This window comes from Leuresthes tenuis, unplaced genomic scaffold, assembly GCF_036924035.1.
Source record: "Leuresthes tenuis unplaced genomic scaffold, fLeuTen1.0.hap1 SCAF_13, whole genome shotgun sequence".
Lineage (NCBI taxonomy): Eukaryota > Metazoa > Chordata > Actinopteri > Atheriniformes > Atherinopsidae > Leuresthes > Leuresthes tenuis.
Genome location: NW_027325367.1, coordinates 8,447,362 through 8,473,855, shown reverse-complemented (window position 1 = coordinate 8,473,855; position 26,494 = coordinate 8,447,362). Strand labels below are relative to the sequence as shown.

General features: G+C 40.4%; 1 protein-coding gene across 3 annotated transcripts in view; it reads right to left on the bottom strand.

The window, feature by feature from the left end:
* The window catches only part of gphnb (gephyrin b), a 101,209-nt gene extending 86,359 nt beyond the window's left edge, over window positions 1–14,850 (bottom strand). For 2 of the 3 annotated variants that reach the window (XM_072362519.1, XM_072362520.1), the window contains exon 1: window positions 14,709–14,850. In XM_072362519.1, coding sequence (XP_072218620.1) covers window positions 14,709–14,772 — 64 coding nt within the window. In that variant the 5' untranslated portion in view covers window positions 14,773–14,850. The remainder of the gene's footprint in view (window positions 1–14,708) is intronic. The other variant, XM_072362521.1, reaches the window with a different exon arrangement.
* Window positions 14,851–26,494: the final 11,644 nt, after the last annotated feature.

The window sequence follows — 26,494 nt, the reverse complement described above, 5'->3', positions numbered from 1 at the left end:
GTATTTGCCATCCCATCAGTCATTTATGACTTGTTTATATAATTTCTAGTCAGAAGAAATATTTTGTTTTGATGAAGAGTTCACTACAAATCAAATTATGGATTGAGTTTGAACAATTTTGGCTTAAAGTTCATATTTCCAACATGGATTTCACTCATGCTACATTTATTTTTTGAAGGGCTTTCTGTGCTTGAAATATAACTTTTCAAATTAATCAATTGCTCATTAATCTATAAATTCATATGACCATTACGAACACCGTTATGGGTTATGAAAACCGTTTCACTTGAATGTCATTGTGATTTGCTGTTAGTTTCAGGTCCAGTTTTGAGATTCCTGAGATCAACATCTGGATACTGTGTTCAAGTGATGATGACAAATGTCTGGGTCACTGGTCACTGAGACCTACTTTTCTCAATATGTCTTCTGCGACAGTCAGAGAGGATGAAATAAAACAGAACAGGAGAAGTGTTGAAGCAGAACAGAACAGAGGAAACTGAGTCAGAGACTCATTCTTTCTGAGATTGAAAAAACACCTGTCATGCCTGTTGTAATGCTATAAATGATGTAAAAGGGCAACAAATCTGTCAAGCCATGTCAGTCAAACTGGCTTTGCTGTGCATGTGTTGGGCACTTATGGCTGTGTGTGAGACTGTGGGTGGGTGTCTATTAACATTTGATTCCCAGGTGCCATGATCTGAAAGGGTTTTGTGGTAGAAACAGAAAAGGCATGACACTGAATAATGGAGACGGATAATGGGAGAACACCTAGACCACACACACAGGTTCAGCCATCAAATACAGCTTGTTAGGGGGAAGCTGGTCTTTTCCATTATTCACATGCACATGCTGCCCTAATACTGCTTGCTGCTTCTTTCTGCTTGTGAGATGGAGTGAGCCAAACGTAGATGGACAGTGAAGGTAAAAAGAAATAAGAACCAAGAGCAAGAGGTGAAGAGACAGGGACAAAAATAGTGAACAAGCTGAAGAGTGATGATCTGAGAGAGAAAAGTAATGTATCAGTGAGAAAGTAAGTTAACTTATTTAATTTATTTCTGAAGTATTATAACGCTTATAAGCCTGAAAATAAAAGTTGATTTCAGTTATCATTGATTGTTGGAATTACTGACAATTATGAATGCACTTGCAATATTCATACCCATGAAACTAAGCACGGAGAAAATTAATTTTAATTGAGAACATCCAAATACACCATTAATGGGAGGCAACTTTTCCAAAAATCCTCCCACCTCAGAACTTTGCAATTGCTGCTACAAAAATAGAAACAAATCAGATGACAGAGGTTCCCAGAAGCATGTGTCACACACATCAATCAGCGTGTTGCACCTCAACATGGCCTCAGGAAGGACAGAGTAGTGGAAGAAGGGGGTCTGAACAAGTGACAAGTCAATGGACATCCTGGCAATGTGTCAAGAGGAAGTGGAGGGGCCGTTTCCAAGGGTGACAGCCAGAAGTCCCATAGTGCTTCGCAGCTTTAAAGTGGTGCTTTTAACTTGTTTTTCCTCTTATGAATAGTGCTGAGTGAGTTTTATAATGTGTATGAATGAACATTAAAAATCCTACAGTGTATTTTTTCAATCCAGCACACCTTTGGGTAGACAATGTATTATTGATCTCCTGTTTTCCTTCTCATAACTTCACTTTGACTTGCTCCCTTTCTTCTGTCACACCTCAACACTTTTCAAACTTCCCCACAGTCTTTTTCTGTGTTTGCCAAACAACAACAAAATGTCAGAACACTGTAAACCTAATGTTGACGTAAAGGAAGTTTCCAATCCCTTCTTACAGCGGTGCAGATTTAATAGCTGCACTTCATAGAAGGTCTGAAGAGTTGTTTTCCTCACAGTCCCTGATTCCTGTCACTGATGATGGTCCAGGATGGGATGGAGACTCTGCTTTATCATGACACTCAAAGTTATTCCGCTGATTAGTATGATTAGAAGTTTGGAAGTGTATTTGGATCAAAACAACGCTGCTAACGCCCATTCACAGCATATGTATTAACAGGAGTATAATTTGGTAACTGATAAATGTCACAACACTCAAACTCATTGTGTTGCAAGATACAAGGGATGTTAAACAAATTTGTGTTAAAGAGTGCTCCAGTGATTAGCTGCCACAACCACTGGCTACTTGAGACAGATTGAAACAAAGATAGGGAAAATCAAAGCAGCAGAGGCCAGGGTATCTTGACTGGTGTATTAGTATGTTTAAACAAATCAGTAAATAAATACCCCTCCCATAAAGCAACTCAATTGAAGCTTTAATTCCACTAATTCTGCCTGCTTAGAGCGGTTATCTTTTAAGCCCCGTGGTTCCAATTTCTAGTTCTGGTTTAGTATGAAAAATAGAATCAGTCATCATCCAAGCCAAAATCAAGACTACCTGGATGATAATGTTGAGTAAATCTATCAGAAGTGACTAAGCTCATTCATAGCTAGAGAAAGATATTAAGAAACTGCTTTCACAGGCTGGGTGGTATACTCACCATACCTCACGCACCAAATTTAAAAGCACTGAGGTGAAGTTAAAAGCAATGATTGCCTCTTTACATTGCAATGTTGTGCAGGGAAACTTGAGGTCTCTGTATTCATGTGAAAGTTATTTTGACATGCACAGCCTATCTAAATATTGTTCTGGGTCAAGTACCCTCCCTCTTCTGGCCACTGAACACCCCCCAGTAGTAGCTTCCTCCAGCAGGACAATGCACCACAACACAGGGCAAAAATTCTATGGGGACAAAAAGCCTCCATATTCCCCAGATAATCCATTCGAGTATTTGTGGAATTTGCCCAAAAAGCTCGATTTATGGAGGCTCTGTACCACAACCCACTGGACCCAAAAGATCCACTGCCAACACACTGGAGCCACACACCACAGGACACAAACAGACGATCTGTGTTGAGTCAGAGCTGTTTTGACAGAATGAAATGGACCCGCACAATGTTACCCAAGGGATTTTTAAACTTTTAAAGACACTGAATGTGTCTGACAATATCATAGCATTCTGTGGCTCGTTTAGAAAAGGAAAACGACTGACATTTGTATTGAAGTTACTCACAAACAAAAAAGATAATGATTATCAAGCAATTTCATCATCAGGCATTAGCATATAAAAAGAAAAATGAGAAGGAAATAAATCCAATGCACATGAATAGTGCAATCAGATCAGAAAAACAAGATGAGCTCGCCACAGTAACAATGACAAAGTGAAACATTACAAAGTGGGAAACATACATATCATGAAAAATGAGTTACAATGAGATTATAGCATAAGTAACAAATAATGAAACAGAAATATTACTGGAGTAATTATGTTTAAAAAAAGAGGTATTGCTTGGTTGTTAGCTTTGCTCTTGCTCTCAAATAGAAGTTCTGTGTAACATCAGCACCCATTCAGCCTGTGATAGACACTAGATAAGAACGAACCGACCTTGTCCTCACTGTGAAACATGAGAAAGGTATACGTTTCAGACACCCATCGAATGAAGAATGATAAAGACGCAAAGCAACATGGCAGGACATAGACAAATCGGAGACGTGTTACCCTTTGTCTCTCTTTTTTTTTTCTTATATTGTTGCTCTGTTCGCCTGCATCCTTCGCTGCCTGTGTCATCCTACTCTAATTAACATCTCAAGACAGGATTCGGGATCCAGTGGCAGCAGACCCTTAGAGTGACTCATCAGTTAAAACCACCAGTGTATCTTTTATCTTGATCTCTATTACTATCACTCGGCAGCTTCTTTCTTCCCACAGGTTATCACAAGTGACCAACCTGAGCAAAGGAGCGTGGACCCAACTGCTGTCTTTTTAAAGTAGAACAAACTGAAAATTTATTTTGCCCTGAAAGGAAATGGTTCTTTGAAACGTCTCACTTAAGTGAAGAAATTTACCTGCATCGTATTTAAAGGGTAAATAGATGTCATAGAAATCTGTTTTGCTTTGTGATCTGTATTTTGTGCTGCTGTGGCTGGTCTCACTGTCTTTCCCGCTAATAAGTATCTCTGCAGCACTACCACCACCATGCTTCACTATTAGGATTGTATTGAACAAGCAACAAGCAGTGTCTTCTGTTAGCAGGACACAGTGCTTAGAGATCTGCACAAAGAGTTCAAATGTCATCATATCAGGTCTAAGAATCTTTTTCAACTTTCTCTTGTTCTTTAACTTCTGTTAAACAAACCACAAGTGCTCTTTACTTCAAAGGGGTTTACAAGATTGACTGTTCATCTTTTTGTAGCATTCTCTACTGCAGAGGACTCATTTTCAACAAGTCCTCCAACTGAAATGGTCTTATCAGTTGGAGGACTGTAATATCAGTCATATATCAGTCCTGAAAAGAACTGCTCTTACAATTGAGTGAAATACGCCTCACATAAATATTCCCACATCTGAGCTGACGTCATTGTCAAGTGTATCGTTCACACAGCCTCAAGTCTGCATAAAGAGGAAGGAGCAGTTTAGATTGTTTGGACTGAGCAGCTAAGCGCTGTGATTTCACTTTTGTCCCTCCCTGGCAGGGTTTAGATGCAAAATGACAATGGTTCAATTAGAGAACTATCAGTGTTTGAGCAGAAATACAATATTTTACGTCACCATCATGAGTAAACAACATTTTACAACAAAACTTTGTCATATTCTGTTTGGCTTAAGGCTGTGGTTAGGGTTAGAAGTTAAAACTATTTGTTAGAGTTGGATCATGGTTAGAGCTAAAAGCATTCTTTTTACAATGCAATTCTACCATCATTAACATCATCATTGTCTTTCCCAGTTGCTCTAAAGACCACCAAAGGTTGCATATTATTGGAACATAATTGTACACCTGATCTGCCTGCATGTGCACATGCCACGTGGTAAATTAGTTTCTAAAGCTTAGTTAGAATGAAGTTGATCACCTCTATGACCATGGATCTTCCTGCTCAGTTTTTCAATTTAACTCTATGAACAGCCTTGATGGTTTCAAACTTGTTAAATTTCATATGTTTTAAGGGTTCGAAAAGAACAATTAAATGTTAAGAATGTTTTGTAGAAGCTGTTTACTTCTGGGGCTGCACGGTGGTGTGGTGGTTAGCACCATCGCCTCACAGCAGGGTTCCAGGTTCAACTCCCGGCTGGGGCCTTTCTGTGTGGAGTTTGTATGTTCTCCCCGTGTATGCATGGGTTCTCTCCGTGGACTCCGGTTTCCTCCCACCGTCCAAAAACATGCATGTTAGGTTAATTGGTTTCTCTAAAATTGTCACTAGAAGTGAGTGTGAGCGTGTGTGTGGTTTTTTGTCTTGTTTGTCTCTGTGTGGCCCTGTGATGGACTGGCGACCTGTCCAGGGTGTACCCCTCCTCTCACCCGATGACCGTTGGGATAGGCTCCAGCCCCCCCGCGACCTGACCGACGGATTAAGTGGGCATGGAAAATGGATGGATGTTTACTTCTGTCCTTATCTACCACTAACCACTACTTGTAGTTAGTTTAATTTATTGAACTCCAAAAAGAAAATGCTGTCTATTGAACAGCTGAAGCAAAAAGAATGTCCCTGGCCAATATCTAGGGAGTTCAAAGTAAAGACTTTGATCAAAGAGATTTTCAAACTAATGAAACTTTTGTCAATCAACGCAAATGGTTGGACAAGATACCAATCCATTTCAAAACAAATCTACAACCCGAAAAAGTTTACGTGTATGGAAACTGTAAATTGTGAAAATAATGATGTTTAACTATTTTTTACATTTTCTGGATGAAAAACCGATTGCATTTTCTGGCATTTACTGTGTGATGTAGTGACATATGGTATCTTTTCCTAATGTTTGAAGATCCAGAGAGTAGGATGTAGTGAGTCTATCAGCAGGAACTGCAGGCTGTAACCTCCTCACAGAAGAATAAAGGTGGCAGCACAATCTGGAAAAAAGGCCCGTTCTAGAGCCAGTGTATGGTTTGTCCCCTTTGGGCTACTATAGAAAACTGATAAAGCAATACAGAGAAAGGGAAGAGGGGCGACTGCGTCAATTTTGGAGATAAATGGCTTGTTCTAAGACAGTGAAAACACTGTAATTCCTATTTTCATAAAAGGTAATAAGACAAAAATTGCAAATATCAGATTGCATTATTGCAAACAAAGTGCCAAAAATATTACATACTGCAACTATAAATCACCACAACAATGCTAAAGGGAGACCATCCATCCATTTTCTATACCTGCTTAATCCAATTCAGGATCACAGGAGAGGGGGGATGGAGGTTGTCCCAGCTGTCACTGGGTACGAGGCAGATGCAGTCTGGATGGGCCAGTAGTCCATCACAGAGCCACACAGAGACAGACAGACAAATAACCATGCATCCTCACACTCCTAGGGTCAATTTTAGAATCACCAATTTACCTTACATGCATGTTTTTGGAAGGTGAGAGGAATCTGGAGTACCGGAGAGAACCCACACATACACAAGTAGAACATGCAGAACCTTCTTGCTGTGAGGTGAGGGTGTTAACCAGTGGGGAACCAACAAGCTCAAAATTGTATTTTTAAAAAAAATCAGATTTTCTTTAAACATGGTGCTCTTAGAATTATGTAAGGGAGGGCAGGCACTGCTATAACAAAACTTTTGGAGACCTAGATATTTACTTCAATCATTAGCTGAAAAAATGCAAGATAAGTGCATATTTTAGGGTTTAGATAATTTTTAGGGACATGTTTAAGTTTCATGAAAGACATTTTGCTGTGAAATTTTTCAAAAAAGTTGCACAACATACAATTTTAAGAGACTGAATTTACTATAATTGCCTCAAACGCCATCCAACACTTGCTGCTGTGTTTTGGAAGAAAACAAGCCTTATTGATGCTGCATGACCTTGGAAGGGTCAGTCGTGAGATATATGGTACTAGGAGATTTAGAGAAAACTTATGACATGTCAAGATGGCACCAAGCTGTCTGGACTTTCTTTATAAAAAAATCACATGAGGAAGATAACACCTAAAGACAGATATGTTGCACGTCCCTTTGGGTATAAGTAGGACTTGGTTTCTTTGTTCAAGGTCTTACCTCTGATGCATGTGAGCTGTATCACCCTGTGTACACAGTATTAAAGAATATTCTCCACTAAAGACTCTTGCAGTCTCACTGATTCCAGCCTCATCTAATTTGACTCTTGGTCCTGATGACAACAGAATGGCTCCCCAGGAAACCCTCCTTACACCGTTGTTAAACAAAAAAAATAAAACAATTGCTTCAACCTCTGCATGTCCACTTTGTTTATTCCTAAAAATATCAAGAACAACTGCTTTTTCCCCCCTTTTTTGACTGTGCTCGTCCTCATAACCTCAAATGAATGGCAGACTGCAACAGTGCTTTATTACAGGGTGGAGAAAGAACCAACCAACACTTCAAAACCTATTCATCTGGTGTGGGAATGGCTTTCCAGGTAGCCCTGATAGAGCTCTTCTGTGGAAAGTCAAGGTGATTCTTCTCTTTGACCGCAAAATACTGTCTGCCTGTTAGCATACAAGTACAGCTGACGACAATTTAGAGGAAGGGAAGATCATTTCCATGATAATCAGAGGCAGAAAGGCAGAAACAAAGTGAGAAGTATGTGCAAAAGAGAGGTGAATCACTCCTCCCGCCCAAACACACACAGACACACACACCCCACTCACCGACTACAGAAAATAATTCCTGTGCAGTGAAGACTTAATTCACATTCTGTGTCCGTGTCCCTGATCCCATATTGTCTATTCTGGTCATGTGGTTCGCCTGCCTTACTGCTGTCCACTGTGACAGCTGTGTATGTGTGTGTGAGTGTGTTTGATGCAGAGAGGGGAAAAGAACAAGCTAGAAAAGGGTCAGTCTGTGTTTTCATTACTGTCATCTGTGAGCCCCACCCAAACAAAAAATAAACCCGTCATTGACCACATGCAAATAAGGAGCACAGATATTTGTAGAGTTTAAACCATCCAGGTGCTTGCTTGTTCTCCAACAATTGCCCATGGGAGCACAGTATCATTACTATTTCCAGTTTTATAGCGTGTTAATAGCAAACCCATCAATACTGATACAGGCAACAACCATGACTGTCTACATAAAACACTGTGAAATCACTCAGATGTATACTGTATGCCAAATTACAAGCTGGAACAAGTGTATGCTCACATAGTTTTGCCCTCAACATTTAGCACCTCTATTCTAAGTATGCTCTTTTCAAACTAGCATATTGTTAAACAGATGCCCACATATCATTGCAAGGCATCAACCCAGCAGCAGTTCAGAGATGATTCAACCATACACAGACACAGACAGTTGGGTCAAAGCAGGAAAAAGAGGAGTAAAATCATGCTAGTGGGTAGTCACATGCCTTGGGCTCACTGATTCCCATCAAAATATCCCCATATCTTAATATCACCAGTGAACCGAAAGTTAACATTTATTTTGTGCTTTTGTTATCCAGTCATGATGTCAGATTTATCAGGATGTTATGTTCGGCTGTCTCAGCGTCAGCAGAGTGGAAAATAGGGAAGAAAAATATTTTTTTGTTGCTAATGGGAGCTGAGACAGCTTACTAGCCATAAGGGAGTTAGCAATGACTTTTAGAGTCTGTTGTGTAGTTCAGTAGTGTACTTTCTTGTCAATTCCTGTGGATAACTGGAGAACACAAACAATGTAGCATTACCAATGTTATAACTGAGTTTGAGAGCAGAATGCTCTCAAGGTTGCCCCCCTCCCCCTTTTTCTTGCATGTTTGTAATGAAAGCCCTCTGCAACAAGGTGCTTCTTGATGCTACTGTAAATGCACCAACTACTTGAGAAGGATGTAGACAGTTATTTACTTCCTCCAGAATATGCAATGTTGTCATATCTTATCACTGTACAGTGAGGAGATTAAACTTTGAGGGCACATATTTCCCACTAGCACAAGGAAGTTTGTCTTATTAGTGTTGCAAGATTGAGTTTGCCATCTGTATTAATACATGTATATGTTATCCATCCATCCATGCATTTGCCATATCCACTTATCCTTTAAAATTGTTGTGGGAGGGCATGTCAGTCCAGTGACATTGCTTTCCTTCACACATATGGGTAATTTAAAGTCACCATTTAAGCTAACCAACATGCCATTGGACTGTAGTAGCAAACCACAGCATTAGACGAAACCCACTCAGGTACTGGGAGATCATGGCAAACCTAATCCTTTTTATGTAGGGAATTTCATAATATGACATGCAAAATGGCATATTAAATGAGCTATTTGATGGTCAGTGCAATACAATGTAGCTAATTCTCACTAAAAATGTGTAATGTACGTCTGTATATGTCTGTGGCAAAGTACACAGTTAACATTATCACATAAAAACATGTATGAAATCATAGGACATAGATGTGCAGATAAACCAAAACTTAGGATGTAGGGAACAGAAATGTTTGAGTCATTATTAAGAAATTGCAACTATGAAACTGGGTTGTGAAGTGACTTAACTTGATTTGCAAAAAGAAAAGAAAACATTCCACCTTTCAAACAAGAACCTCTTATTAATTAACCTCGTGATTTACGATGTACTCATGGTATTTGTTTGGACAAAAGCTAAGCTTTGACACAAAACATTTTACAAAATCCTGTTTGAGTAAAAATCAAAACACAGCCTTATTTAAAACTGGTAAGCAGCCCTCCTTGCCGTTGTTTGTGTTATATTTGCAGGCATTCAACCAAACTAGGACTTCCCTCAATGGCTTCCCGCCAGCAAATAAAAGAGCTCTTTTTCGCTTGTTGCAACTATACCTGTAACCGCTGATGACAATGAAAGCATTTTCAGAACATTTGACAATAACACAACAGATTAAGTTTCAAACCATAACACTACAGCAGTGCTGTAAACACATTTTGATTTAACCCAAATGCAAAAGGCGAGTGCAGTAACAGTAAGTTTCATCCATTTGATTTTTTTATGCTCTGATGTTAAATGTTAATCAACGGCTCAAACTAAGCAAAAAGGATCATTAAATCATCATTTGCAAATATTTGTAAGTAAATTATTCAATCCAGCTTTCCAGTCTCTGCCAGTTATCCAGGATCGAATCCCCTCAACTCTGACTCTACTCTGAATCACTCTCAAATGAGTAAGCTCCTCACCCTATCCCTAAGGATGTTAGTTGTTGCAGGGTTATTTCATTCATTCTTTTGGTCACTAATGAAGCTTGTAACCATAGATGATGTTGGGAGCAAAGAGACTGGTAAATCAACAGCTTCACCTTATGGCTGATCTCTCTCTTCACCATGATGGACCATTACAGGGCCCACATCACTGCACACTCCAATCTGCCTGGCAGTATAATACAATCACAAAACACATGCCATGTTATCCAGTGTAGTGGTTTGAGTTGTTTAGGAGGAGAAAGGGAAGATATCACCAACCATAGCAGCCTACCATACCATGTTGGTTACACATGACAGAATCTCTTTGTTTTCGTCAATAGACTCTTAGGATGTTAGGCTGCTTATCTTATACTTTGCTCCTGTTTCTCTTTGTGGCACCTGAGCTGTTAAATTGAGCTTGGAAAAAACTCTACAGTTTAACTATTGTGGAAAAACAGATTAAATAGTAATACATACATGCTTGCATACCTATGTGTAAATGTAGACAAACACGATTTATTCAAAGATCTATTTTTCAATGCATATTTTATTTGGAGCTGCACGTTTTTTAGTTAGTATTTAACTTGTTATTTTAATATGGGCCATCATCAACATGACTCTTCTTGTCTGCTTTGTACAGTAAACTAGTACATTTGATTAAGAAATGGACCTCCACAATACCAAAATAAAAGCTTTCACCCATTTTGGAGAGCGTCACAGAATTAATTCAGCTGACAGACAGATCGAGTAAGTGATCTAAATGTGGTTGTTTCGGAAGCTTGTCTGACATCAACTCATGCATTTCTGATAGACATGTATGTTTGGAAACCAGATCCCTGTATTTCTCTCAGTTGCTGTAAACCAAAGAATTAAGAAAATAGATGACAAAAAATGAGGAGTAAGGAAGGATGGATACAGGAAGAGAAGGCAGAGAGGAAAGGATGCATGCTGTCTGTCGCAGAATGGAGCTTTCCTGCCCTCATCGGAAGCTCGATGCTGAGTGTGTATCCAAGTCTCTTTGAGGAAAGGCTAGAGTTAACCCACACACTCTCAGCAGCCAGCATCAATGGGGCTTTCTATGGGTTGTGAATCAAGCCACACATCCAAGAGCATCCGTGGCCTGTACATGGAGCGCTGCTGTGTAATAATACTGTATGGTCCCACACACACACACCAGCTTTATACAGATTAAAAGCCATTGAATGCCTTCTGCAGGGTTCTCTCCCTCTCTCTGTGTGTGATCATGGGAGGTATGCATACTGTATCTATATTTGGGGCTGTGGGGATTTGCTAGGCTGCATTTTCCAGCCAGAGCTCAGTATTACTGCACAAAGACAAAGTGTAAAGCAGAGTTGCATGCATACATGTACATACTGAACATGCAATGGGCAAACAGAAAGTACGTTTCACACATGCAGATTACGCATTTGTATTTTAACAATGTTTACAGTGCTACCAACATTTAGTAAAGGTGAGTCTGGCCCATTTTTTTATGGGAGAACCTTGCATGTCCAAAGATTTTCATGTAATCTTGTATTCTATGGATATATATTTATATAGTAAAATCATAAAACATGATGACTTAAAACCGTGACTTTTGATACGTGCAATAAGCTAGGGCTGCAATTCACCACATTTTCATTTAGGACTGCCTAAAGAAGAAAAATGCACATACATCAAGCAAAGCCAGCATGAATAAGTGAGTGAGTGTGCAGCTGAGTGCTCAGACTCCGTAGCAGGCCCAGAGAGTGTTACAGAAAAATTAAAACTGAACTGAAAGAAACACAGACAGCTAGACCACTCATGCATCTAAAAACACAAACACACAAGCATTTACATGCAGGTAGACATAAAAAAAACACATCACAACAGGTTGAGCACAGCATGAGAAGGCTTCATCCACTACTAACAAAGCTCATATTGTTATTATGACATCTTTGACAAGTGACAGCACGTTCAACCCCAATTATCATCTTTCACATTTCCCTCCTCCCTCTCCAGGCAAAAAAGCCCACCCCCTCTCCAAACATCCAATAAAACACACAAATTATCTGACACACGCACACACACACACACACACACACACACACACATTTGGACATGTCAAACTGATCTCGTCTGCACTGTGTCCAGGGTCTAAACAGAGATGTCCCTTGGACTTGTCACTAGTCTAGAAGGATGTGGGGCTAAGTAATGGAGGAGGGTGAGCCAAGGTCTCATCTGTTCCCTGGTGAATAAATGCAGGAGTGGCCAGCTGACCTTTGACCCTGGCAAGGAGAGAGATTGAGCACTGCTCAAGACTCTATTAGCATTCTGTTCACAGAGGACCCATGTCACAGCAGACTAAAGTCATGAACACTGGCTAAATAGAAGTCTGAGGTGTGGCAACAAGGCTTTTAATTGAGAGACTGATTTGGTCAACCTGAATATGGAGCTTAGCCTCTTCACAGCATCACAGCAGGGGAATTTTTGCTGTCAACATACATTCTCTCACCAATATTCCCATAAATTAAAGACAGCGGTCTTTGAAGCCATGAGTAATCGTGGCATGACTAAACTCTTAAAAAGCCAAAGGTCAATCAAAACATGGAAACTTAATGTCACCATGAACAGTTTAATCTCAGTTTATCCTTCATCCTTTTGAAGCTTTTTTTTCTGTGACAGTGCAAGCCTTCCTACTTTACACACACACACACACACACACAAATACATCGAAAAGACAAATAAGCCTGTCGGTTGTGTCTCTGCACTTCTCAACATTGGCATATGTATGCAGGAATTGTCAGCACTACACAGCAAGATCAAACTGGTAATCTGTCACATCGCTGGGGATACAGTTGGGTATTAAAGTGACTGATGACACATGGAGAAATGTAACCCCTTCAGATGTGACATGGGCATTAATGTTTGTGTTAATAAAGTGATTGATACACTCTCACCTTCAGTTAGCTGTAAAAAAACTAAAAAAAAAAATCACCTACACAAATAAAAATCTATAAGGAAGCTGGTTTATTTCCTCTATAAGCACCAAATCCCAAGGAATGATGACTACTTTCCTCCACACTGTTTCAAATTTGCAATCATACAGTTCTGTCAGTCCAACATGAAGAAGTGGATGGAAAACGTGAGTTTAAGTGGACATATTTTCCCTCTACATCTACCGGTGTATCTAGCTCATGCAGTGGTAAGGTCAGTACCGCACTGATTTGTGAGTGATGCTGGGTTTCAGCACCACGGACAGCACTCCCCCTTTCTCAGGCGCGAGGAGAGGAGGAGGGATGGAGAAGGAGACGAGTGGTTGTGGTGTCGTTGGTGGTGGGGGTTTCCCGAGCAGATTTCAGGAGAGGGTCTACACAGTCATTCCTCCATCGTTACACACCACCTACCACCTCCTCCGTACCGGATTTCCATACGGAGGAGTACCATATGTGCGTGTGAGATCATGGCTTTCATGAAATATTGATCGACCCAGCCTCACACAGGATGGAATGGACGGAGGGAAATGGGAGGGGTGAGGAGATTTTGGGGGGGGGGGGGGGGGGGGGGGGGGGGGGGGGGGTATTCCTTTGGACAGCATTTATCACGCATTCACCTCAGCACCACCACCATCACCACCCACCCTTCCTACATTCTTCTCCCAAATCTGGATTGACTTTGCGATCATGACCACAACCGCTGGATTTGCCAAGCTGACGATCACAACCATGACAAAGCAATCGGTTCAATACACAAACTCGCACAGACACATACACAGATAATGGAGGGAATGAAGGCCGGCGGCGACCAGCTCCAACACCATCCATCGCCTCACTGCCGCACATCCAAACGCATGATGTTTCCAATATTGGCAAGTGCGAGACGCGCCGTCATCGAGCTGCATTTAGAGGAATGTCAGGAGGATTTACCCGTGTGTTCAATCCCACCACACCAAGCCAGAGTCGTCATGTAAACTTCTCATTCGGCACTATCATTCACAAAAAACAATATCCCACGTCTAAACGCAGTTTTTACATGTTTCTCCACATCACGCACTGCTCTTAAAAAAGGCCATCGATGCGATCATCATCACCACCTCATCCTCCTTCAACAACTGTCGTGAGCAACACTTCAAAAATCGCTGTGGTCAGCTGGGTGTCAATAATGCAATCTATAGCCTGAGCATCTTTAGTAGCGACACAACACACGGTCAGCTGTAATTTTCGGCTCTGACAAGCAGATACGGACATGAATTATTCAATACCTATAAAGTGAGCTCTTCTTCTTCGGCAGGGAAAACGACTCGACAATAAATCTACAGGAGCTGACACAAACCGATGCAGAACGTTCATTTCAACTACAAAAGCACTGGATGTCAAATAGCATGAACATGAATGCACACCGGTAGGAGAGACAAAAACCCAGCCTGTAAGTCAGCGTCGCCTATAAGGGGCTGCAAAAACCAGCGAGAGACCAAGAGCCGTCGCCGCCACGCAAAAACCAGCCGACATCTATGAAGATCCGGACGGACAGCCGGCGGAAATAAATCCATTGAAAGATGAGTGAACTATGGAAAATCCGATAGGCATTTCTGCATTTACCTGTCAAGACTCCGACCCGGATTTGGTGGTCGTGGTTCGTTAAAATCATCCCGTCTGACGCCATGTTCAGCAGCGCTGTCGCCCGCACCGAGAACTCACGGCAGGGCCCAGAGCCGATCACATCGAACTTCGAGAGGAGCGGGAGGGGAGGATGAGGATGAGGATGAGGATGAGGAAGAGGAAGAGGAGGAGGAGGAGGAGGAGAGAGGGACGGAGGAGGGTTGAGATACAGCAAGAATGAGCCAGACGAGATGAGTAGAGAGCCGAGTGATCATCGGGACACCTCCAGATGAGCTGGCAGGATACGGGGGGCGTTTAAATCGCACACATCACTCAGCTGGCTGCCTGCCACGGTAGTAGTGTGGAGCCTCTATTAATTCTTATGAAGACCATTATTTCCCAAGAAAGTTCGGTAGGCTACATAGCTGTGCACATCTCTTTATTCATGTCATGTATCTGTTGCCATTTTTAGAAGTAAAATTTTAGATCCCTACTACAGAGGTGCTTTGAAATTGACCCCCTAACCTAATCAATCAATTCTCTAATCTCCCCCAACCGCCAATTCTTCCATCATGAGATGCTCCTTGCTTTATGAGATTAAAGGGCCCCCTCTATGAGCAAGAACAACACCCCAGAGTGTCGGCTTCTCCTTGCAGAGGCTTGAAAGAAGATCACAGTCTGACCTGTAAAAATGCAACCATACATCCCCAGGCAAAACAAGCACCAAGCTGCTATTTATAGGCTGACTGCACGCTTCCATGGTGTACAATTTCTCTTGTTTATTCTCATGGAAAAAAAGGCCCATCCTCTAGCATCTGTTGGGAATCTATCAATATACATAATTCATTAACACACACATACAGGAGCAGTAAGAGTTGCAAGAAATGGGGCAACTCTTCCAGCATGACTGACTCACTTCAACATCGTTACCACCTGTGTCCAATGAACTGAGCACGAGAAATGACACAATTTTCACAGTTCAAGCAGCAGCCTACTCTCGCTAGTGTTACGGTTTGCAACAAGAGGTGTTCTTGCTAAGTAAGTTATATAGATATTTAAGGCCCATCTGATGTCTTACCAGAAAAGTTCAGATCACATTCTTTGCTCATCATGTAAACATTAAGAGTTGGACAGTTATACATTTCATCCTTTATTTTTGACAGGCATTTTTAGTTGGATGCTTCCTATGGACCTGTATGCCAGTTTTTACTGAAAGTTATGGCCCAGTGGTTGTCCTGCTACCAGGGTTCTGGACAGTTTATGTTAGCCCAGAGGAACATGTTGATGCCCTTGCTGTGTAAAATGATATAGTTTAAACCTGCGATACACTCACTTTAATGGGTATGGGAAATTTACTTTATATACCTATAATATTTGTCTGCATAAAAAAAAAACACAAAGGCATTTGTCTACAACATAGTTTAATTGGGATGAAACATTGAAAACATTTCAAGCTACATTATTCATAATCACATTTTACAAAGATTTATCAAATCATCCATTTTCACAAAGGTTTGTATTAACACCAGCACTGGACTTAGATGCAGGCTGAATCAATTAGAGTGGACCTTATAGGAAGTATTCTGCATTTTCCACATAATTTGAAAAGAATTAAGCTATGTTTGCATAATTATATATGCTGAGGTGGCAAAAACCAAATGGTTTGCCTCCATGTTATTCAGATCTGATCTAAATGGAAAAGTTTTTCTTTTAATATCAGGTTGGCCATTGTATACAGTGGTTGCTTTAAGGTGAATGTTTTAGAATTTTCAGTATTTGTGCATAAATTTGACTAACAATAGATTTCCACAACAGTACTAAAACAAAAGTTTAAAATTACAAGCAAAAGTCAGTGAACACCCCCCCCCCCCTTGTGCAGCAATAAATTAATCAAAATGTTGTCTTAGTGTTTATCGGTACTGCACAAACATTTTAGCTCATTCCTCTGTAAAGGACTCTGGGATCTTAATGGATTTCGCACATGAACTGCATGCTTAAGGTCTTTTCACTGTATTTCTATTGGTTCAAGGTCTTGAACGTTTTTTTTTTTTTTTAAGAGAAGGTTTGGTAACCTATTCCATCCTCATAAATGTTCTTTGTACATTTCATGATAAACTTTCTCAGACATTTTTTTTCCCAAGAAAACAAGTTACCCAGTAAGACCAGTTTGGCAACACCTTATTCTAAAGTCACTGTCAAATCATCTGCTAATTGTATTCATTCTCATCATTTTACCTCTCACAGATATATAAAATTGGATTTTTTTCAATTCCTGAATAGACAAAATCTTTGTCTCATCTGTTCAATTGGGTTCTCCAAGATCTGTGTGAAATTCTGAATGTTTTTTTTTTGTGTGTGTGTAAAGCGTTAACCATCACTGTATGCAGTTCAATTCCAGTCCCAGAAATAAGACACATATGGATATAGATCTCTTATTTATGTCTATATGTTCAAAATGGTAAGACTGTGTGTATATTCTTGCTAACATTTTCACAAAGTATGAAAAGACTGGGTTGTCCTACTGATGTGATTTTTTTTATGCCATTAAGCAATCATTTTGTGAGTTTACACATTGGACAACTTATAGACCAAAATGTAAACAACATGTGTGCAGATAGTTTAAGAAAGCTGTCAGGAACTCAGCCCGATAACCTTACCCAGCATTAATGTAACTGTGGACTGACATAATAGGGAGTGTGCCTCCATCTTATGACAAATAGAAGTATTGAAAAACAAAACATTAATTTACCTTATTCAAGACATTATCTATGCATGTGTGTCCATCTTTACATTTAAATTTTCAGACACCGTGACATGACGAAACTAACACATTTTCTGATCCAAAGTCAGTAAGATCCTTCTCCTTGTAACATGGCATCACAGCATCTGTCACCTTATTCATGATGGTGAGAGGCCAGTGTTAAACACACCTTGCTAATAATGAAGATTAGCATTCACAGTAGAGCTGTAGCTACATATGCTGTACATGCACAGACACTCCTTCATGCAATGCAAACAGACACTGTCTCCTTCTCTGTCACATACACACACAAACACAGACAGACAGACAGACAGACAGACAGACAGACAGACAGACAGACACCCTTCATGGTCCAGAGCTGGCAAGCTTTCCTGGAAAGCTGGAATTCCCTTACCAGCGTAGAGAGGGAGAGCTGAGCAGAGAAGATAGTAAAGGAGAGATGTATGGAGGAGAGACGGAGCCATCAGGCTGAAGACATCAGGGACCCCATCTGGTGTGTAGAGGACTGTGTTTATGTAGTATGAGAACAAGTATGCTTGTGCACGAGTGCATGCTATAATGACAGCGTAATTGCCTCACCGTCAGTCGAGCTGCTCACTGCTTACGGATAGGTGATGAGGAGGCAAGGGCCATCGCGCTCCCTTTTTCCCCTCACAATCCATCACAATAATAAGAGGAGCCTAAGCAGACAGAGGGAGCTGTAAATGTACACTATCCCATCTTCTTGGTGAGCCCAGGGAAGTCCCTCATTTTCCCCAGATGCAGGAAAAAGGGGCAGCCAGAGGACAACAGCTTGAGCGTTTATATTATAAACATTAGAACTGCTTAAGCTTTGGCTGTTGGCTGTTGTGGTATGTGGCAGTAGGTAATATCTTCTAAAACATGGATGTTCTTTTGTTATATCAGTGTCATGACTTTTCGCAAAACTTCAGGACTTGTGAAACACCTAGAAAAAGTACTCATCCAACCAAAGTCAAAAGCATGCCAGATGTTGATTAAGAAGTGTAAAACCTAACTTATCTGACTGATGATTCCAAGTCTGCCGCCATTTATTAATAAGAAAACATCAACCTAAAGTTGTTCAATGCATGACAAAGCAAAATGGCAAATTGTAGAGTTTGACTAAGTTAAACACCACTTTATGCTGTTGTAGCGGATCATGTTAAACTGGTCATACATCTTACCAGATACAAAAAGGGGAAACTTACTTTAGGGCTTATTTAACATTATCCCACAATGCCTTCTATAGAATACCTGACTAAATCTGTCCCCAGCTGAAGGGACAAAAAGAAGAACAAAAAACAGCAACCGATCTGCAAATGAGCAGCAGACATTTAATTGAGGATTGCTGGGGACGAAGCCCCTTGATTAGAGATAGTAATTAGGCAACAACATGGCAGGAAAGTTGGCAAGAGATTGAGGCAGGGTGGAGTACACCTCTGGTCATCCAAGGAAACAGAAAAATGGGGGCATAGAGAAACAGGGAAAATAGACACAGGGAAAGAACGAGAGAGCACACATAAGAAGGGAGAAGAGTGATTGTGTGTGCGTTAGGAGGAATTCTGACGAATGTAGGATCTCTGCCGACTCCCACCACCATTACAGCAGTGCAGAACATTGCCCCAGGGCTTTGGATTCAAACCCATTACATCTGATACTAGATTTCTCTCTGCTCAGAATTAATGCAATGTGGACTTGCCTTTTCTAAAGCTGGAAGCTGTCGCATAGCATTGCTGTGCAAAGAGCTGCACCATGAGCATAAAGAGGACAGCGGAGGAGAGTGAGGGCCTGAGAGGAAGGCTTGCTGCAGCTGAAAGGATAATTTCATATTTCAATTTTTATTGTATTGAAACAAAGGCTGCCTGTGTATTAACTCACAAGATATATGGGACTGGGCACACATGAAGGGGTCGATGTATGTTTACACAGAGGCCCTGTAGTCCATTTGCATAATTAACAGACTGGCATTTGAAAAGCAGAATGTCAGCACAAACAACCTTGGACACCAAACTACCCCAGGTCACTTTTTCAGCCATGTAATTGGGTCCTAATGCAGGGGAGATAAACAAAGATTTTCTGCCCTAAAAATAAAAAAAGAACTATATAAAGACCTCTGCTCCGTGTTGAACTAAAAAAAAAAAAGAAAGGAAAATAACAAATATTTCTATCATTAAATTTTACTGACACTACTTACTAGTTCTGAATAGGGATATATATATATAAAAAAAAACTCAATTTAATTTTGTGCAACCTCTGGAAAACCTGGCCTAAACTTTCTCTGAGCTACACCAAGAAGTGAAGGTAACACGTCCATCCTTCAGTTTTTCTTTCCCTCAATCGTGACAAGACTGATGTAATGTTTGTGTAATGGTCCATACCCTCTGTGGCGACATCGCTGGCTTTGCACATTGTCTTTTTTTTATTTCCTGAATGAATCTTGATTGACATTTGATTCATTTTCAAGCGATTGGCAGCATAAATGTTGAAACTTTATGTCAGGCAGTACCACAACACCAGTGGGTTTCAGTTGGTGTATGTTGAAGGACAATTACTGGCACCAAAACATTTATAAAAATAAGCAAGATAAGTAATAAGTAAGTCTTATTTTAAGTTTGCATACATTAATTGGAATTGGGCCAAATTTAGGAGTGTGCCAAGACATTTTCTGGAACTGAAGGATTAAGTTTTATAATGTATATATTCACGGCAAGCCAGAGTTCAATCTTTATGAGCTTGCTAATGGGGTTCAGTCTTAATATTGCTCTGCCACTTTATCAGATTTTTTTCTTTCAATATACAAATATCTGCCACTTATGTTGTTCCTCTGCCAGTATATGGATGGAATCCATCATGACCTCACTTCAGCTCCGTCTCCAGAGGAAAGTATTGCTATTTTTCTGTTCTACAAGACAGACTTATAGAATACAACAGTTCTTAGCTACAGATGTGTATAAAGTAAACATCTTAGGCAAAAGAGCCCAGTCTCCCTTTAAAATGTATATTTGTTTTGTCACCTGTGGAGAAATACTGTAAAAGCAATGTGTTTTTACACAGGAGTAGAGAAAAAGTGATACACCTAATGAGACAAATTAGTCTTTTAAAACTCAGACAATGCCTAAAACTTAATTATCTATTTCACTCTTTTGTGAACTAGATTTTAATATTTCCTTGTTGTTTCTGGTATTTGCAGCAATTGTGTTGTCAAGTTGATGGAGTGTTTTTTTTTCTATTTGCATGGGTTTTCTAAAGTCAACCAATATGCAAAAGATCAAAGTGCCAATGACCTGCTCAGCTCCAGACTTCAAAATGGGACGTAGGTGAATTCAGTGCATGACTTTACACTTTGTACATCTACACTTATGGGGCACAAAGATGGTTCACTAATGAGGTGGAAACTGGGGGCACTTGAACTGGTTAAACAGGTGCTCCATATATGTAGGTTAACAATCCTCATTTTAGAAAGTTCAGGTTTTAGTTCTGATCCTTATTTTATTGTTGAAATTATAAAAGACTAGTTTTACAAAACTAATAATTAAAAGCCCTTAAACTAACATCTTCCAGGAGTGAATGTGCACTGTTGATGTATTTAAAAAAAAAAATTCTGAACACTTGTTGGCTATCAACTCTGAAATGCAAGTCAGGCAGGATGAACTGAATTATAAAGAAAAGAAAATCAGAAAAAAAACCTCTAGCATCTGTCCTTCCAAGCTGTTCCCTGGAAAGAATTTAATACTGGGATTTGCTGGACGCCACACAGCCTTTGGGATGTAATCTCACATCCACACACCTATTAACCTCTACCAGCAGAGAAGTTGGAATGACTTTCAAGCTCCAGTGGGTCCAGTGCAGGATAATGACTGTGGTGAGTTCAGGTAATGTGGTTAGCGAGCTGTTGGGGCCAAGCTGTCAACTCCATGGTGGAATTAAAGGTGGGCGGGTGGATCGGGGCAGTAAGAAACTCAGAGGAGGAAGTGAAAGAGTGAAGCTCAACCTGACAGGGCCTTGGAGCACAAGCAGTGCCTGGGATCAGCTGCATAGCACAACTGGATCAGACATCTTCTCACAGAGAGCTTTTTCCTGAAGCTCAAAGATTACACATGCAGACAAGTGCATTCCTGTGTGAACACGCATGTACACAAACATAACAGTGAGTACAAAGCCCTTTTTACATAATGAAAAACATCCCTTTATCCTCTCCCATACTTCTTCCCATCTTCCTTCTTTTCCAAGAAAATGCTGCTGGGAAGCAAAGACAGTCATGGCAGCAATTGCTACATGACTTATTAGTCATCCAGGCCTTTAGTGGACTCAAAGCATCACCCATGCCCAATGGCACTGCCTTAGAGCTGTATATCCACACATATTCATTCTGACAGCTTGTCAATCAATTAGCCAAGCCACCAATGTGATGGTAAGTAATGCAGCCTTACAGTTGCCCCCTCTGACCTCAGGACACTGACCCTTCCCTTCCTCCTTTGCTCCTGAAACTATTACAAAAATGGATTCAAGGCTCTTTCTTTACAAAGTCCTTCCTATCTGGCTTGCATGTAAACCTTTGGCTGTCACCCCAGGTGACCCTTGCAAGGTCTCCCATTTCACCGCAAGAGCACTGACTCACATCCAGGCTGGTCAGAAAAATGAACCAACCATGCAGAAGAGATGAGATGCAAGGAGGGAAGACACGCAACCTATAAAAAACACATAAAGTAAGTGATAAAGAGAAGGCAGATGACGAATTTGTGTCAAACAGAATGGTGCAAATGAAAGCACTGAGGTTACATAGCTAAGCCAAAATGGCATTAATGAAGCTATATTTCAGGTTTAAAAGTCTGCCTGTTTTTACAATGCAATTTGAGGTCACACGTTATAATTCTGTTTGACCATGCCAACTGATTAAAGAGGACATATGAGAAGAAAAAAAGTGTTCTTGAAAGAACATATTTGGGTATTTGAAGTTGCTAACAAGAAAATTGACAAAAAACCCAAACCTTGTACGGTTTTGTGTCCCCAAGATTTGAAAATATCTCATTATGGGACCATTCAAGACTCAAAGTTATGTCACTTGTCAAGTTCACCCTGCCGCCTCTGCTCAGCCTAAACTTCTGAGCTCCAGCCGCTTACATCCAGCCTGCTAAAACAATTCATCCAGCTTCACATGGATATGTTCTGGTGTAAGCTACAATAAACAACATGCATCTTGCATCAGCCTGAGCCTCAGAAGATATAAGAGCCCAGTGGATAAACTTTATATTTAAGGGTAATGTTCCAGCAAGACTTGGCAAAAGACCTTGTATGTGTAACTGTTTTACCAACTTAGGCCAGTTCTGTGCTGGATAAGTGAAGAATTTTGTGCCTCAAAGAGAAGTCATTTCCAACTCTCAGTGGTCTAACTTCACACAAGGTGAGTATTAGAGAAAAAAAACACAAAAAAAACAACAAAATCAGCTTTTATATTTTGATTCTCATTTTTAAAATCGTTATCGTGAATTTTACTCCAATTAGCACTTGCTAACACTAACAGCTGAGGTAATGAAGTTGATGTACAGAAACCTCTGGGAGTTATTGTTGTTGCTATCTGAAACATCAACATTGCCATCTACATTTTGTAATTCGGACAACCAGTATGGATAAGTTTTTCTACAAGGCTCTTGTCAATGCAGCAACACGGTGCAATGTTATATGTGTCCGCTCTTCTGGTCAGTCTCGTCCACTACGTTTAACACAATGTACTGGTCTTTGTGTGTTAACTGTGCAAGTGTTTTTCATGTTTTTGATAAACATGTAGGTAGACAAGTACACTTATTCAATGACAGTGATATATGTAAAATGTTTAAACATAATAAATGGTTCACATGCATTACTACAATTTATGCTGTGTACATCTCCTGCTTAGTTCATTATTGGTCTGACTGAAGGAATAGCTTCATTATTATTGCAATTTACTGCATTAAATTGTACACCACAGCCAAGTTTTGATAACAGGTAATGTTCTGAAACACACCATATGATATAAACTTGATTCACATGTAGTTGGTTGTACAACAGTCAGCACAATAGTGTGTCCACAGCTATCATAAAAACACCAGACTTTCACGAACATGTGTTGAAGTCTTGATGGTTGAACTTCTTCAGGAGCTCCTTCTTGTTCAGAGTCTCTCTCTGGTTCAAACTGATATAGTTGCAGAGTTCTGTCAGAGACACTGGTGTCCTGTTCAGTAAACTTTCTCTCTGGCTTTGCTCAGCAGTTACCATGGTAGGGAGAGACTTTCGGTCACGACCCTAGGAAGAGGGTGTCAGAGTAAGAGATGGAGTGAGAGGCTGCTCACTTACCCACTCCAACCCTAAAAAAAGACATGGTCTGATCAATTATGTTTCAGTAGCAGTGAGAAGACAACTGTTGTGCTTAAGCCAAGTGATATTTTGACCAAAGCATGACTCATACATTTTAATTAGACCACAGGGAATTGTGACAACTTGGAAAAAAAAGGGCTTCATTTGGTTCTTTTAAATTCTATAAATACACCAAAATAGCAACTTGTATTAGGCCTGGAAATCAATTTGAGTGAAAGCGTGGGAACAATACTATATTAGAAATTCTGACAATTGGTGACATCCTTGTGAACAAATTATAGATTGGGTCTTTATGCTCTTTTGGATAATGCACTTGTAACATTTACAGCAATCAAAAGAGTATTTGTGTGATCACTTTTTGATCCTTTATCAGCTTTTTCTAATCTGTGAAAAAAGCTCAGATGCTGATTGAGCAGCTGGCATATACAGTATTCTCAAGACATTTAATCCTAATAGGGTAAGTTTTCACAAACAGGAAACCATGAATAATATCTATATCTATAAACAATATCCAGAATAAGAAATCCATCTATAATGTCAAACTTTTGATTAAAATATAAAATAGAATACATTTTCAGAATTTGAGGAAACCTGGAAAAGGCAAGAAATTCAGCAGCCTCCTCATCTTTGGGTTTCTAAACCCTGAACCCTTCTCAGTCTGGTCTATTTGTATTGGAGTGTTGTCACAGGGCCACAGGATTTAAGCTAAGCCATATCAGCAACTGAAACGGACTCCTCTCAGAAAATACAGTGGCCTGGATGTGGCAAATATGTTGCTGTAATGCATTTATATTTCGAGGGGCCAGAGATTAACAATGGAGCCAGCTGAGGCAGAAGCAGAGAGCTCTGCTTCTGGTAGAGTGCTCCTCAAGGACCCAGGGTGCACATGTTGAGGTTTAGCACAGGCATGCTACATTCTAAACAATCACATGCTCTATTCAACCTTGAACCACATCAAAGGCAAGAGCAAAGCTGCATGCTAAGATCTAAAGTATGGCTATTATAAGCAGCATTTTTTAACCTGAATCTATGATATGGAAGTCCACCCAGTCATGAAGACAGAACCCAAGGACAGGTCACAGCATTCCTCCTCAACTGGTCTACTCACTCAAAACAAACTATGCAGCATCATCCAAACACAGTTCAAGACTAAAAACAAACACATAGTGATACATGTGTATCAGGGCGCAAGGAATGGAATGACCTTAGGTTCAAATTTGATGTTTTTGTTCCAGTTTTAGTTGAAGCCACAAAGCAGCTTTGCACATTCCAGCATTGTGTAATGATGACAGTTTTATTCAACCCTAAGATGATAGGCCACAAGATGTATCTGAGGGGTAAAATATTAATATCTTTGCAGACATAGAGTATTACTTGATAAATGTGAAAATGTAAACTTAAAAAATATATATTTTGCAGCTGATGAGGAAGTTTTCAGGTTCAATAAACTGTCTTAAAATGATGTCACTATTAGTTGAGACTTAAGCTTAAAAATGATGAAAGTTGTGGGTGTGAAGTTAGAAAGCTACGAGCTTACCAGAGGCTTAAGTTAGATCCTCATTTCTGCTTGAGGCTACAGGCTCTGTTAGCAGCCTCTAGGACAACATGCATGGATCCTGAACTGGACAATCAGAAGTCCAGAAGCATTGTGGTCAATATTGGTGGCAGTCTTTAATAAGGAAAATAAATCTTTCTCAAGTGTGTTACAGTATTTAAAAAAACAAAAAACAAAACAAAAAAATAACCATAAAAACCATAAGCTGCTGTGGTTGCATTTACTGTCAGTTGCTCTTCGTCCACACAGAGTAAAGGATTATGGAAATCAACAAACACTAGGACTATGGATACACTTTCGTGGGCAGTCCTCCAAGAAATCTCCAGCAGGTTTCCCCCAGGTTAAGGTTAAATTCTGATGTGATCCCCCCCCCCCCCGAAACAGTATAAGAGTATAACATAAGACATGTATAGACTGCAAATAAATGTTTATACATGTCAGTTCAGTAAGGGTAAAACAGAAGCAGAACAAACTGAACATTAAAAAGAAATCACATCATCTCCACCAAAACAATCATGTGATCCTCTTTGCATGCATAACCCACAGTCTAAACTCTGACCCCTGCACAACACGCTATTACTGGATAATGACGACAGCGACGTGTATGACAATAGAGTTGCTGCTACACTGTGACAAATGCGGGGGATCGTGACAAGGATGTTAAGGAGGAAAGCTCATTTAGAGCTCAGTACATGTCGAAGGTGTACGGGCCCAGCATGCAACACAGTCTTAAGCAAAGCCTGACCTCCCAAGGACATACAAGCCAGATATTTTGACTTACACCAGGCTGGCAGACATGAATGCCAGATATTAAGGGGGGGGGGGGGGGGGGGGGGGCACCCCCCTGGTGACAACACCTACACCCTAGAGTGCATGCTTTTATCTGGCAGACCTTAGTGGCCCACCTGAGAGCAGAGCCAGCTGGGGAGCAGAGTGTTAAGCTGTTGGCTGTCGCTGTGTCATGTCTGTGTGTTAACAGGAAGCAGAGGCTCTGCTGCTGCTGTATCTGAGGGTTTCTGTGAGATGCGTGTTGCAGTTTGATGAGTGTTTCTTGCTGCAGTGCGAGAAAGAGGGAGAGGCAGAGAATCCCTCCACCATCAGAGCTTCACATTTGCTGCT